The sequence below is a fragment of the Chlamydotis macqueenii genome, chromosome 1 (assembly GCF_036417535.1).
Source record: "Chlamydotis macqueenii isolate bChlMac1 chromosome 1, bChlMac1.mat, whole genome shotgun sequence".
In the NCBI taxonomy this organism is placed as follows: domain Eukaryota; kingdom Metazoa; phylum Chordata; class Aves; order Otidiformes; family Otididae; genus Chlamydotis; species Chlamydotis macqueenii.
In genome coordinates, this window is record NC_141556.1 from 60,972,147 (window position 1) to 60,988,075 (window position 15,929).

Here is a 15,929-nt window from a genome sequence, read left to right on the forward strand (position 1 = left end):
GCGTTTCACTGCAGCTTTGGGACACCCCGCATTTACGGGCGGGGGAAACCACAGGTCCAGGCTGCGATCAATAACCTCCAGTTCGCTATTTTCAGCGAATACTTACCAGTTGCTTTCAGTATTTCTCTTCTTACGGAAACGTGACAGTGAAACTGAAGACCCACTGGGTTGGTAAGAGCTACAGATTCGCTTTTCCCAATTAATATCGACAGCACAGAGAAATGTGCAAGAAGGGTTTAGGAAATCTGCAAGCAATGTTTGGTGTTTTTTTTTTTTAATTATTCCAAATGTGTATCATTCCCACAAAAGAATTTGACATCTGGCTTATTTTCTGTTAACCTGAACCTTTCTCCCAGACAGAGAAGCAGAGTATTTCCAAACCTTGATGACTCACTCTTGCCCAGTCCTCTCAAATGACCAGGGAGCCGAAACCCAAGGGGTACAACTGGATACAACCGCAAATACTCCAGCTAGAGAAATTTTACCACTACAGCAAATCTGCTCAAGGATTCAAGGGCTCTGAAGAAGTTTTAGGGGTGTCACATAAACACCAGTGTGAGTCATCTCCTTGCACAGTAGAAGAGGCAGCTGAGAGGCAAAAATCCGCTTGAGATGCCTTCGCACCGAGCCATCACCCAGGCCACAGGGAGAAGATACGAGACTGGTTCAGAAACCTGCAATATTATTAAGGAGAACAGAAGGATGCTGTCGCTAAGCTCTCTCACTCCTCTTACAAGTTCAGTGTATCGTGCACAAACTAAGGACTGCACTGAGTTCAACGAGGCAAGAAACTTCCAGCATATCCATCCAGAGCCGGAGCTAGTAGAGGTTCCAGGGGACTTAGGACAAAGGGAATGTTGTACATTCCTCTATGCACTGTCTGGGATTGCAATGATTGTCAGCTTCTCCTGAACGTTTCAAAAAAAAGGGCCCTGAGGCAAGCTTTTTCTCTTGGCCCCGAGGTAAGCTGCATTGTAGGTGCCTCCTATTTCAAATGAGAAGACATGCTTTAATTTCAACTTTACCTGTGTGCCACGCAAACTGAGCATTTCATTACTGAAAATAACTGGCAGCAAAATACAGCCGCATAAGCAAGTTAATTAAGTGAAAGCTCTACATTAGAGGAATGGAGTCCTCAGAGCAGTACGTTCCCTGCATCAACGAGCTTTCAGTGTCTGCTGTCGCGTACCCTGCGTACTCCATCTCCTATGAGGAAGATTCAGAGATGTAGGGAGGCAGGTGTTGGTCTCTTCTCCCAAGTAACGAGTGATAGGACGAGAGGAAATGGCCTCAAGTTGCAGCAGGGGAGGTTTAGGTTGGATATTAGAAAACATTTCTTTACTGAAAGAGTGGTCAGGTCACTGGAACAGGCTGCCCAAGGAAGTGGTGGAGTCACCATCCCTGGAGGTGTTCAAAAAACACGTAGATGTGCCACTCAAGGACATGGTTTAGTAGACATGGGGGTGTTAGGTTGATGGTTGGACTTGATGATCTTGGAGGTCTTTTCCAACTCTAAAGATTCTATGATTTTATGTACAGATGTGAGCTTCTGTCAGTACTCCAGGAGGTGTAGCGAGAAAGGACTTTGTTATTCTTTCCCTAAATCAACCTAAAATTTACCCTGCTGAGAAAAGCGGTTAATAAATGGGATTATCCAAATATGAAATTCCAGTGATTTTCCCTTTTTTGACATTTTTGCTAGTCGGAGTGTTTGAAATCCAAACACTCTCTCTGTCAAGCTGGTAGACAGGTCTATGGAGAAGGATTTTTAAACCTCATAGTCACTTCTGGGTATAAGGAAACAGTCCTTATTTGTACAAGAATGTATACTTCCCCAAAATCTTTTTTATCTAGGCATCCATATAGAAACCTTATTCACCCATGAGTTTTTCTAACAAAACACTTGCTTCCAAAGGCTCATGAAAGTATAGAAAAAAATATAGTGCTAATTACCATCTTCTGGGTATTTTCTTTTGAATAATGTCTTTCAGATATGAATGTTCTCAAAACCACAAGTGTCCTGAAAAAAAAAAAAAAAAAGAGCCAGTTCTTTATCAGTAGTTAGCATCCTGAGATTATTTTTTTCCTAATCAAATTTACAGCAGGAATTCAATTTAACCAAAACTTTCCCACTTTAAAAGTTGCACTACAAATCCATTGTCAGAATTAAACAACACAGCCACCTTGTTCATGGTTCATGGTGGATTCTCAATTCCAGTGTTTCCAAGTTCAAATTCCAGTGTTTCCAAGCTACTGTGTATTTTGTTTCTCCCTGGACAGTTTTACAGTCTTGCTACAGCACTGTTGTTTTGTAGCTAGCAACCTGGGCTAGTAGTTTTCAATGACTTGTCTGAGTATCATGGTGCTGCACAGATGGTGGCTGTGATCATTTAGCCCCCAAAGGTCAGCCAGTCACACCCCAATTTCCGAGTAAACCTGCCAGGATGACTCTGCTTGAAAAATTCATTAGTCCAAGCCCCAGTCTACCACAAACAAAAGCACTCTTGGGTCAACCAGGGGCTGTTTGCTTTTACATCTCAGTAAACAAAGCCCAATGTAACAAGACAGTCAATTATTTTCATTGATATAAAGAGGGGGGGAAAAACAGATGAAGAACTTATTAGTAAAAGCTATCATGATTCCACAGCCATCAAAGGTGCCCACTATGTGGCAGTGGGAAATGCTTCAGAATTTTATATACAGAGATCTTTGCATTGCTGTGAGCATTTTCAGAAAACTCATTGCATTCTTAACAAAAAGTGTTAACAAATTTGATTTGGGAAACAGAAGCCAAATGACAATTATAACAAAACCCATAGGCCACCAAAAAGATAAAAAAAACCTACAATCCTCCATGTTTCTGTAGCATTTTTTAGTAATGCTGATATGGTGATAGCACTTGATGATCACACCAGTCTGATGCCAACTCTGCAAGGTACCATGTGGACATAGAATGAATTTCCATCTTTAATGGCAGTCAGGAAGACAAGAAATACCTGATGGGTGAGATGGGTGAGAAGCCAAAGTAGGAAGCAGTGGGATAGGATTACTATTTTAAAAAAAAAAAAAAAAAAGAAAAAAAAAAGAAAAAAGAAAAAAAAAAAGGATGTGTCCAAGAAGAACATAAAAAAGTTGTATCAGGTCAAGGCAAACATCCACCTTGCTCAGAATCTTATCTCTCGTAACAGCTGAAAAAAACAGAGGAAACAAACGATATGTCCCCTCTAAACTCTCCCATCTTCCAGCATTTGCAGATCATAGTCTTTCTGAGACAGATGTGGTTGCTACAGATTTAGCAACCCTTAACACATTTCTCTTCTATGAACCTGTCCTGCCCACCCTTAAACCTATGTAAGCCCTCGACACCCAAAGCATCCCGTGTTCCCCTTCTCAGCCTCATGTGATTTGAAGAACCTCCTGTCACTTGCTTTGAGCCTGGCTCCTGCCCACTTCACCCGTTGACAGTCTTTTACTTATACCAGGATAAACACTGAAGAATCAATCCCCCACTTCACGCCATTCATGATTTTTGTTCTTCATAGCAGAATAACCAGCAAAGAATCAATACGCCATAACCCCTATCCTCATCTTTAGTTAGCAGCAGTGATGGTAAGCTGTCATTTCCTGGCGGCTGTATCAATTGGTACTTAAAATACTTTTAATACATTTTCTGTGAGAGTATTTAAAAACCCCATTCTACAAACTAAATTCTGCTAGTAATAGCAAGTTTTACGAGAAGCAGCACAGGGACCCTGCATGGAGGGAGCAGCCAAACTGCTTTGCCCATCATAGACTTACTGTAATCCATCCCATGTCCCCTCCCTTGCACTCTTTCTTAGCAATGAGAAAATGTGGATAAAGAGCTTTCTATATGATCTCCCCCTCTTCCTTTTTCTGGCTGCTTGGGAGCCCACCTCTCTCTGTGGGAGCTTCTCAGCACCAATCCCACAGTCCTCTGACCCCTGAGCTGTTCTTGCCTCACCTTGAGCCCACCGCTGAGGTGAGCAGCCCACAGGTGGGCCAGCTACCAGCTAGCCTGAAATAATCCATGCGACGTTATTTATCACAGCAACACAGCGGAGAACAAAATCAAACTACAAGAACTTAAAAGAAAAGGAGAAGCGATTTGCCGTTCTCCTTGCAGTGACAGTGGAAAACTTGACATGAGTATTTCTTTTAAATCAAAATGACGACTCCTTCTATTTAAACACAAAATCAAGTAAAATGTATTGTTTTATAATGGTCAGCCGAAGCTGGCTTAAAAAAAACCCAAGATTTAAACTCTTAACTTTCAAGGAAAAAAAAAGTATTTGTCAAGAACAAGGGTTTTTTTTCTTCCTAAGGCAAGAAGATTTTCATTCATCTATCTGTTCCTGCTTTCATGGAAGCCACAAATAAAATTTTCATTATTGAGTCAAATCAGACATAGATTGGGACAACATCAGTGACATTCATGAAACTGCGGCATCCCCTAAAGCACCTGGCAAACGAACAAAGAACCCACTGGTCAGCTATGGAGAAGGACAAGCATATCACTAAGTGGAGGGCCAATACATGTCCAATAAATGTGAGTATTTGGTTAGCAAATATGTGAGCTTTACAAAAAATCCCCCCAAATCTCTGACAGAGTGAGTAGTAATTAATTTTGCAATAATTCTTTCTGAATGTGATTATTGTGCATATGATTCTTAGCTGATTCACAAGGTAGAAATAAGAGTTCAGGAATAAAACTTTACAAGGTTAGTTCATGGGGAAGAAATAAGTCATAATTCAACACTAGTATGTTCACCTCAGTGCCATGTTTGTTCCTAAAAACGACTAGATTTCAGTACACAGACCTGCACAGAGCTTTTGAAGAATTTGCTCCTGAGCTCAGCTATTACCCACTCCCTGCAAGATTTTTCTTTCAGAGCCGTAAGGATGATTCAGTCTGGGGCTGTGTAACCAAGCGTTCTCTGAGCTCATGGGATCCCTGTCTGAGTAAGGATCACCGTGTCAACCTCAGAGGTGATTCGGAAGGTACATTTTATCAGTCTTCTCAAAGAGCTGCCTTCATATCAGTGGCAGTGAAATACAGTTCCAACATCTGCAGCACGTTCAGGCCTAGGAGAGTGAACTAGCAGCTTTCAAGAAATGGTTATGTTTGAGACATCAGAGTCCTCCCTAGGAAAAGCAGAGGAAAACAAGAAAATGTCCCTGGAGATCTTTACCCGAATGCAAATTCTGACCTTCCATGCCTTATTTCTTCAGAATCAGTTAGGTAACTACCTCACGTTTTTGCCTTTCCAGATGACTTTTAATTAATAAAATTCTGAACTTGTGGGCACATTTTTCTTAATTCCTCTTCCTTCCATTTGAAATAGATGCTTGGCTCAGGGTTGGTGCATTTGCTGCTACAGTCCAAGGTAGGTGCCCCTGAAAATAACAAATGGACAAATACTTATATTGTATATTCAGAAACAATTTGGAATCCTTTTTGTGCCCAAAAGGTTGATACATATCCTATGTTAAATACTTCTATGAGAGGTCTTAGAAAAATAGAGATACATAACAGTGCTTCCTACCTCTGAGGTCACTCAACCTTCGTTTTACTATTGCTGAAAACAAAGAGTCTCCCAAAGCTCCATTCCAGAGGAGAAAAGCATCTTACTCTCTTCTTTTAATATGCTATGCAGACAGAGTAATCGCTTTCCCCTGTCTCTCACTACATAAATTAATTTGCAAGATGCAGCTAAATCAGCTTTTACAAACAAAGAAGGGATCACAAAAATGAAAATACAAAAAAAAATGGCAAAACGCTCGAGAAAGGATCTTTATCCTGAGGTGTCACTGAGATGCCAGTGCAGCAGTGCATCCCTTTGAAACAAAGCACATGCCCCACTTCAGGCATATGCTTAATCCCACTGATGTGTACTTAACACACATTTGCACCACTTGATAAGCCTCAACTAGGACTCAAGTAGCGTAACACAGCCTGATCTAGATCCCTGAGAGAAAACTCTCCTCGCCTTAAAATTATACACGAGCAAAGGCACACCTCTCAGGAGATGGTCCTCTGCATAACAGACTGCTCTGCTTTACGGAGTCCCACACTTTCAAGACAGACTCTTCTGCACACAAGGCTCTTATTTGCTCAGTATCATGGGAAGATGGTATTCCTGCTTCATTTTCTTTTCATTTTCATGCGCTTTTTCAGATGTAAATTCTTCCTCTATTGTCGATGCAGTTTTTCATTGCAGGTTTCCACACACAGTAATTGCTTTTGCCTTATATTGGTAATGAAGCCAAATAGCACAGTCACTGCCTTGTCTCTGTACGCAGAGTACCTGCAGATTGTAGAAACAGGAGATAAATCCTCAGGATGAAAAATATCTTTATAAAATCTGTGTATTTATCCCCTCTGATTATGTAACACCTTATCTTCTGAAAATTTAGGTAGGCTATGTATAATTCACTCTGAGTGGGACTTTAATAACTTGTAGGTGCCATTTTATTGATAAAATAGAATGCTGCTTCAGCAAATACCAGCCAGGTTAAAAAAAGAGGAAAAATCTATGTCCACCAAAATAGCACCTCTTTATCCAAATATGCATTTAATATATGAGGATGCTAATCATTTGGATTAATTGAAACTTCTGTCATATTAGGCATAAGGTAAACAGAAGTTGTTCATACAATTAGCAACATGGAAGCAGTGTGTTAGCTTATTCAAAAAGACACCCACGTATGCTAATTACATTATTTTGCATTGATTGACAAAGAGCAAAAGTGTGTTTTTAACACTGCATTTTAATCAGAGTGTGATTTTTGACAGATAAAATACTCATAATTTTTAAGCACCTAGAGAGGGCTTTTGTATACATAATTTGTAATATTTGTAAGAGCAGAGTATTAGTACACATGAAATAAAACAAACAGTAAGCACTAGCAGTATGTGTAGTTACATAACTTTCTCATAGGAGACATCCTTTTAGCACCTATATAAAGGTGACAATTTTCTCTTACTTAAAATTAATAAAGGTGAAGCAATTCACCCTTGTTCTAACATGGAATTAGCTTCTGGATCCACAAGTAGAGGCAAAGGGTACAGAGAGACACAGAAACGGATGGAGTTTGTGAATCTCTGCATTAAACACTTTATCTAGTTTTGTTCATTCCAAGTTTAACAACATAATGGAAGCAAAGCACCAAAACTCAAGACCAGCTGTTCCTCAATATATCCCTGGAATTACTCCCAAAACACTTGTATTTTGTTTACTAGTATTTGCAACTGTAAATGTGTCCAAAAATCATGACTTGAGGCTCTTAAAATGCATGAGATTGCGTAAAAATTGTGAACTTAGCTCTGGAGATTTACTACTTTGATTTCTGGTTAGTGAACATTCAGATTTCGAGGACTGGCATTTGCTCTTTCCTCCACAATGATAAGGATTAGTCCTTTTCCAGCAAAACCAAAATCTCTCTCATCTTCTATCAAGAAGCACATGTTGCTCAGGGAAGCGCTGACAAGGAGATGACAGCCCCAGTAGCCCCTCGCAGCCAACCTGCCCCGGAAGGCTGCGACACGGCGAAACCACGTGTGCCGGCAGCACCGACCCATACGTACAACAGCGTAAATGAGAAGAGATCTGGACTTGGACCTAACAATAACTAGAGCGCTTCTTTGAAACCAAGCCACTCTTTCTCAATTTACTTACTTTGAAAGTACTGAACATTGCTCCATTTGGCAACGCTACAACACAGTGTAAATCAAATGTAACAAGGCCTCTGAAGTACGGCATGGACAAGCAGTTCTGTTCAGACAAGGGCTGAAAAACTCTGCAGACTTTTCTTTGTCATAGATTTAGTTTAAATGCTGACAAGAACATTTTTCCATTGTGTTATTATTCATGTTCTCCCAGTCACAGATATGCATTGCTGTTCTGCTTGGGGCTTTTTTCTTCTTGCCATTTCATACGAGGTCTGATTTGAGAGGGTGAAAAACTAATTAGGAACCACTGGTCCCCTCTAAGAAAAACTGATGTATATTATTAGGTCCTATTGACTCTGTCTGCTGTACGTGTTGTCTGCACACTTCGTGTTTTTCACAAAGACAGATGCTTCTGACCCGGGATCTTGTCAGCACTTATGTTTACAAAGTATTTAAAGATAATGACTGTATGTGACCCTTGAACGAAATGTTCTGTTTTTAAAAAGTGAAAGAAAAACAAAGATAAGGAATGTGTTACCATAAATGAATTTGAAAGAACTGGAAAACTATTTACTGATCCAGCCAACATTTACATGCCTGATTAATTTTCAGGAATTTGACAGGCTAAACACAAGTCTCTATGTTTGCAGGACTGAAGCCAGGTTGTCAGGTGCCCATTGTTACAGGCGTTACAAACCACGTGCCTGCATTGCAACTCTCAGGGTAGGAAGCAAAAGGGCAGGGCAGGCTCTCTGCTGCAAGGCAAACTCCAGAGAAGCTAATGCGAGGTGCTCAAACACTCACATGAGGTGGGCAGTTCAGCAAGTTGCTCGCCGCCTGGTGAGATAACTCATCTCGCTTGCACCTTGCTGATAGTGGCCTTTGTCCTGGGAAAACAAAAGAGAGGTTTGCGGACTGGAAGAACTGCTTTGTTAAGAGCGGCAGTCTGACCCTGCTGCCAGCCTTCCTAGGGTCCGTGACCTTACCCGCGTGGTAAGACCACTGCATCTCTGACAAGACACTCTAAGAGCTACAACGCTATGAAAGGTCAGAACAATACGTGGCTTGCAACCTTCACAATAATCATTCAATTCTGCTCCCCTTGTACTCCTGCCTGGCCCCAACAAAAACAAGCCACCAGCATACCAGGGTGACGATCCTGCCCCCAGCAGAGATGCTGGATGGAGCGTCTCAGTGGACACACTGCACAATTCTGGCTTTCTGGCAAGCCCTGCATTTGCAACAGTAGGTCCAGTCATATGACAGGAAAGAGTTTCCAGTATTTGGCTGTCTCCAGCAGAAGAACTTCTAAGTGGCCGTCACAGGAAGAAAAGTTGGAATCGTCTGATCTCACAAAGCTGGAAGCATCTGAGCACTGCGGAGGAACACAAAGGTTGGCGAGATGGTTCCTGCTGAGCTAGGCTGGCGGCCCCCAAACCTTCTGCCCAGGCAGCAATGCAGCAGCGTATTTTCCTGGTCCACCAGCAGTTGCTTGTGTATGGCGTGTTCGTGACACTGCCTTGGCAGCCTGCCGGAGAAGTCCCTCCCCTCCAGGAAACAGATTGTGATATCAGTGCCCGTTTGGGCGCTGCCTAGAGCTTCATCAAAGGGAGTGATCAGAGTTAAGACAACACGAACTTTTCAATTCTGTTGCTCAGAAGGAAACAGACAGTGCGGGGCCTGGTTGGTTCAGGTGATCTCATGATAAAAAAATTAGGCTAAAAGCTGGCTTTAGACACAGTGACAAGACAACACTAAGTGCGCTTGCTTCTGATATTTGTATTAACCTTGTCTTTTAAATATGATAAAAGAGGGGCTCTGAGTCAGTGTTCCCTCTGACACTGAATTGACAGTCTGACTTGCAGATCCAACCTGCATTTCCAGCGTGGTATTCTGACCTTTGCTAACCTTTACACCTAACAGGTTACTGATTAGCATTTCATGGCAATAGATGTTTCTTATTTTAATTTACAAAATCATACCACGTGCACATTGCTTTGACGAAGCACTTTTATTATTCTTTCTGTCACTTGTATTTCACAGTAAGATTTTTTACTGTACCTCAGATACCCCCAAACTCCATTGGGCCATCACCAGAAATAGGGGAAGTGTCCGCTAGGTTAAGGAGCAACATAAGTCACAAAAAGCACAGCTGAAAGGAGAAAGGAGCCTGTATCTTACCATGGGCCCAAGCGTTGCAAAAACTGTAGACAAAAGGTAATGATATCAGCTTAAAATATTTCAATACTTCTCCTACTGACAAACCACTCATTCTCTGCTTGCTCCTGTTCTTCACCAAGCAAAGGCAAATTTTTCCATCAGATGCCCTTCATCAGGCAGGCTCCCAAACGAAGAGTTGTGGCAGCAGCACCGGAGGCCACGCACTGCAGGGCAGAGGCAGGCATGGGGGAGGTGGTGGCAATACCTCTAGCCGGTATTGTCATCAGAGACCCCGGCTTCTGAAACTGTATTCTTATTCTGGATCTAGACGGAGGCTGCTGCTGTACTTGGTTACATGAGGGAACATAATTGTCCTTGAACTACATGAAACTAAAGATGGCAGTTACACCCCTCACCTTCAAAGGGATTTTAATTCAATCCATCCCCCTAGCCAGTACATCTGTATGTATCCCTTCTGGCATATTGCTAATGTGTTTAATGGAAATAAACAAAGCCATGTGTTTTATGTTAAAAACAAAGAGCATGAGATCTTGGTTACATAGCAATTAATAATTTCAATGGAATTTTATTTCAGCCTGGTATTATCTTGTGGGTCACACACAAAATCACAAGATACTCCTTCTCTATGTGTCCAAGAGTTCTCCTTTACATTAGACGCCCTATTATTAATTCAACCAGTAATTTATTCAGATACTGTTAAACAATTGGTTTGGGATGCTTCAGGTAATGACAGTAGTGAGCTTATTTTTCAAATCTTTCACTTGTAAAGAATTCATTTGAATTTATTTATCACTACTATCGTTTAATATACCCTCTATATTTATGCAGGACAGCTGCCCAACTGAGAGTAAACTATTACAGCTGTAAAAGCCATTTGTAGTTTAAAGATTTCTTTGTTACTGAGCACGAAGAAGAGTAAGAATATTAGACTGTGTTAAATGCATAAATAGACTCAGCTGACTTGGCAAACATGTGACTAGTACACTACTGCTCAGAAATTTTTGGTCAAGCATAAGGTATGAAGCCAAAAAGGAAGTATAATGCAATATGTTCTTTAAAGTTACAAGGGAACATCTGAGAAAGAAAACACAATGCAATATGACTTACTCTGTAACTAGTCTAACCAGAAAAAATAATTATAGTCAGCTCTCCATTAATTCTGGGTGGATTATCAAATTTGGAAATAAGTTACGCTAAGGATGCACAACAGCTGCCTTATTTCCAAACAGGCCAATTAAAGCTGTCAGGGCTTATTAACTCACACACAGCACCATACAGGTTCAGCGCTCCTGCTTCCAGCCCAGAGCTGCCATGCGGCACTCGGGTGATAAAGCACTTGGGCAAATAAGCCCTCCCGGAGAAGGCAAACCTGGAAGCGTGGCACTGAGACAATCCCGCAGAAGGCACAGGCCCCAGCTGCCATCTCACGCTGTGGTCCCTTCTGTCACAGGAGCAAAGGCAGTCTGGGGAGGGCCGTACTTGACTGGCTGGTTACCAAGGGGTATTCCCAACCAGCCTCAAACAGGAACAAGACTATCACACGTAAAACCCCGAATTCAGGTTTGAAGATGCCCTGATTTCTGCAAAACTGCAGTAGTACTAAAAGATTTTACATCCCTTTGCAAAAAGATTCATAAAGCAGACAAATCTTGAGCTTACAGGTCAGTCCAAACTTTCTTCTTCCTTTCTTTAAAATTGTTCATTCTCTCAACTATGAGATTTTCGGGCTACATTCAGGCTTTTGCTAGATGGAAGCACCATCTTTTCTTAGAAACAGTACAATTAGTTCACATAATGAATTACTTCATACTCGATAGTCAATTATTTATTGGTTTTATTTCATACTATTAATTCTTGTTAGTTTTACAAATAGTATATATCAATTTCATTTCGGCCATTCCAGGGTTTTTACCTTAAGTTTTCACATTCTAAGAGGCAATTATTTTAACATAATCAAGTCATCTGTAGGTTACAGAATAAGGACATAAAAATTAATTGGACTGCTTACTGGAAGTCTTCTCCAGCTCAGTTCATACTGCTGTGACAGGTTTTCTGAACATTCAGGTGATTGATTCTAGGTACTGTGTCTGCTGTTTCTCTATTCTCTTCCCATATGTACAATGTTCCCATTAAATTTGACTTTAAATAATAGCTACGAGAGTGCTTTTCACTAGCAAGACTTTTTTTAGTAACCAAGTCTTGCACACAATACCTGCATTTAGAAGACAGGAGCTGAAGTGTTGTTAGTCCCCTCCTAGCACTGCCCAGTGCAGTGAGCAGCTCCTGGACCACACAACAATACAAATGCCAAGCCACTTCTCTTCCAGAGAGGGATAAAATACTGTGCATTGTAAAGCTACTGAGACAGCTCTGCAGAAGCTGGCTTGGGTACCAAAAGCAGTATAGGTACCGCAGAGTGCCCCAGATGCACGCCATCTGGAGCTGAGCTGGCCAGGCTGCTTCCAGCATGCTGCCTCGGCCTGGTAGCCCAGCACGGCAGCACTGGTGCCCTGCACGGAAACCCGTGAAACCCAGAGATGGCATCTTCTCGTATCAAAGGCTTAGGAACCCCCTACCCAAAGGTCTGCCTATACACAAAGGTACTTATTTTTTTTTTTATAATACCACTACTGTTGTATAAAGAAATCGTTGAAATGTTTGGTGGTAGTACTATGGGATATTTTCATTATTTTAGAAACATTATTTGGAGTTACCAAGATTAAAGAAGAATTTTTGAAATCTAACAAAACTACATGACTGGGAAATTAATTGCAATTATCCATAATCCAAGGAAAAAGTGATTTCAATTATTAGTAGGCAAGATTTTTTTTTAATTAAAAAACAACTGGACTGTATTGGGAAATTTCAATAAAAATATTTTGATCACTATAAATAAGCAATCCACCAACTTTATAGCTGTGTAAGGAATGATGCAAAAAAGAATAACAGATAGTAAAAGCATCACCCTTCAGTAGTTACTGAAGTGCTTTTTGTTTTAGCTAAATAAAACTAGTAGAACTTGTTCTGGAAATAGCTATCATAAAATCATAGAATCGTTTGGGTTGGAAGGGACCTTTAAAGGTCATCTAGTCCAACCCCCCTGCACAGAGCAGGGACATCTCCAACCGGAGCAGGTTGCTCAGAGCCCCGCCCAACCTGGCCTTGAACGTATCCTCAAGTCTGGAATGACAACAGGCTTCCACACTTGAACCTTAGACTAAACAAAGCCATCAAGAGGCACAAGATAAGACCTTAAAGGTTCTAGTTCTTGGGAGAGAAGACAATGTGAAATAAAACCACAAACCACGCCAATGTTTTCTTGGTGCAGGAAATACTTGAACCCAATGGGGAAGAGCCACTGCTGAACTACTTCAAGACTAGAGGGGGAAAGAAAAGGGCAGAGTTGTAATAGAAGTATTTGGGAAATATTCAAAAATGCCCTGAAGCTACTTTTAGCAGATACAGAAAATCTGATAAAGCATGGTCTTCCCTTCCTCAGTGAATTTCAAATAATGTTTTCAAAATCTCTGAAAAAAAAAAGAAAAATAAGACTTTAACACAGACTGACAAAATTGGCTCAGAAGTGGTCATGGATTCTTTAGTCTAATGCCTAACTAGTGCCTTACTTCATATCCTGTAGGCAAAAAAAAAATCTCCAACCTCTTTCCACCATTCTAAAATTCTCTGAAACAACATTATTATGATAAAGCCATATCTATTTTTGTTTTCTCATTATCTAAATATATACTGTCATACTTGGTATTTTTGGTATTCGCCAGTAATTTTTATTACGGCTCAGTGTCTTTATTCAGGCAGGAAAAGTGGTCTGAATGTGAGAACTCTGTTCTTACTCAAGGGCCTGGAACACGGAGTCCAGCTTCAGGACCTGCAGAGCAGAGTCATACCAAGGCAGGCTTGGAACATTGGGTTAAAGGTCCTCTCACGAGCTTCAGAAGCAATACTAATCAATGTCAGACCCACAGAAATATCTTAGCCAAAATTACATGGTTCAATGATCATTTCTCATACATAATTAAAGCAAACAATCATCCAGCCGATCTACAAAACCTCCCTAGGGTCACCTGCTTGTGTACACTCTTTTAATGAGCAAAAAAAAATTTTTGTATTAGCAATCACCTTTCTTGCCATATAACACGTTCACTATTGTTTAGGAATGACAGAAGTGGAAAAATCTACTGGGATTTAGAGCCAAAGAGCAGGCACCATAATGGCAAAGCAGCCCAATCCTAATGGAGTTCTTTTACAACTTAAGCTGCAATTTTTAAAAATTATTTTTCTTCTTTGAAAAGAGGGCAGCAACATGAGTTATCTGAAGGCTCTGAAATTTCTTCTAAGACGATGACATCTTACCACTTTACAGCCAGTATTTTTGTTTGCATATTCAGTTTAATTGCCAGGATTCTTCCAAAACTCTTCATAAATGTTTGTTTTTTTTTTTTTTTCTTAAATGGGATTCTGGCTCTTCGTATCTCTGTTTTTGCCTCAAGCTACACTTGAACAACAAAAGCTACAGCTGACAAGCACAAAGCAACTGATCTGCAGATCAGTAAGTCTGGAATTTTAGAGAAACTGAGGCATCCAAAAGCACTGGGCACCCTTCAGAAATGTGAACATAATGAAATACTCATGGATCAAGCAAGATTCTGCTTACTTTGAAAACTTCGTTCAACTACTTCTGCTTACTTTGAAAGCTTTGTTAAACTAAACATCTGAATTAATGTCCAAAGGCTGACATTATCGCACGGAATTAAGTCAGCAGCAAGACGATAATAAAAACATGGCTCTGTGTATGAAGGACCAGTAACTTAAAATGCATCCCCTCTAACTCACCCAAGTGTAGAGATATGGCTGAGTGGGGATTGACCTGCCTGGAGCACTCTGTGGCCCCACAGCTTCGCTCACAGAGTTGTCCGTAAGCAAGAACCAGTGCAGATGCCACAAATGACTGCCGCCTGTAAGCAGGCCTATCTTAGCCAGCAGCCACACTGGTCCTTGAGAGTGGCAGAGGCCCTGGGGTGCTTCCCCGAGCTGCTCAGGGTTCTGGCGAGCCGGCTGACCCTGCCAGCAGCCCCCAGCCCTGTGGGAGAGCCCACAGGCATAGGCTGGAGGACGCGATCTTCCCCTCACAGCCAGGGAGACCTCCCTCAGCTGAGGGCGGGTGGGGATCCCATAGCCCCCACTGCACTGCCCATCTTGCTTCCCCTGCGGGAAGCCATTCCAGCCCCTGCTGCCCGCAGCTGGGGAGATGGTGAACAGGCGCCCTCCATCCGGGGCCTTGCCCTCGGCCAGGCCTGAGGAGTTAATGGCGGCAGGAAGCCCCCCCCGCCGGCCGCGCTCCCTCCTGCCGCCGGCCTTCCCCGTGACTCGCTTCCTCCGCCCGACGGGAACTGGGAGGAGTGAGCGGCCGCCGGGCTGCCGCCCCCGCCAACCCCGCCAGCGGAGCCAGGCAGCCGCCGTGCCCCGCTGCCCACGGGGAGGGACGCCGCCAAGCCCCGCCGCCGGGGCGTGACAGCCGGCCTCCGCCGCCGCCGCGCACCCAGCTCCCCGCAGCGCCAATATGCCCGCCGTCGACAAACTCCTCCTGGAAGAGGCTTTGCAGGACAGCCCGCAGGTAGCGGCCCGCTGCCGAGGGCCAAGCCCGGGGGGACTGGGGGAGGGCGCAGCCGCTGGCCGGGGAAAGCCCGCCCGCCGGTGTCAGGCACCGGAGCTGGCGGTGCCGGCGAGCGGCCCGCAGGGTCCGGCCGGGGCGGAGGGGGGGTGACACCTCGGGAGGGCCGGGGAGCGACCGTCCCGCGGCGGGGAGAGGGTCTGTCAGCGGGCGGTGCGGGAGGGCAGGGCGGCGGGGCAGCCGGGCGGAGAAGTGGGTCAGGGTGACTTCGCCTGTCGGGAGCCGTCGGGGAGGAGGGATGCTGTGAAACAGGTAAACGGGGAAAGGTTTTGGCCTCCTGCTGGGCATCCGTCACGGAAAACCGGGCCGTGTCTGCTCTTGGGGTCTCCCGGGACCGCACCTCAGCACGGAGGGGCAGGGTGTGAGGGG

At 43.0% G+C, this 15,929-nt stretch overlaps 1 protein-coding gene across 1 annotated transcript in view; it reads left to right on the forward strand.

Annotated features, from left to right (window-relative positions):
- The first annotated feature begins 15,333 nt into the window (after positions 1-15,333).
- Positions 15,334-15,929, forward strand: part of APPL2 (adaptor protein, phosphotyrosine interacting with PH domain and leucine zipper 2) — a 39,198-nt gene continuing 38,602 nt past the window's right edge. Inside the window, exon 1 of the mRNA XM_086754108.1 lies at positions 15,334-15,503. Coding sequence (XP_086610234.1) covers positions 15,450-15,503 — 54 coding nt within the window. The 5' untranslated portion in view covers positions 15,334-15,449. The remainder of the gene's footprint in view (positions 15,504-15,929) is intronic.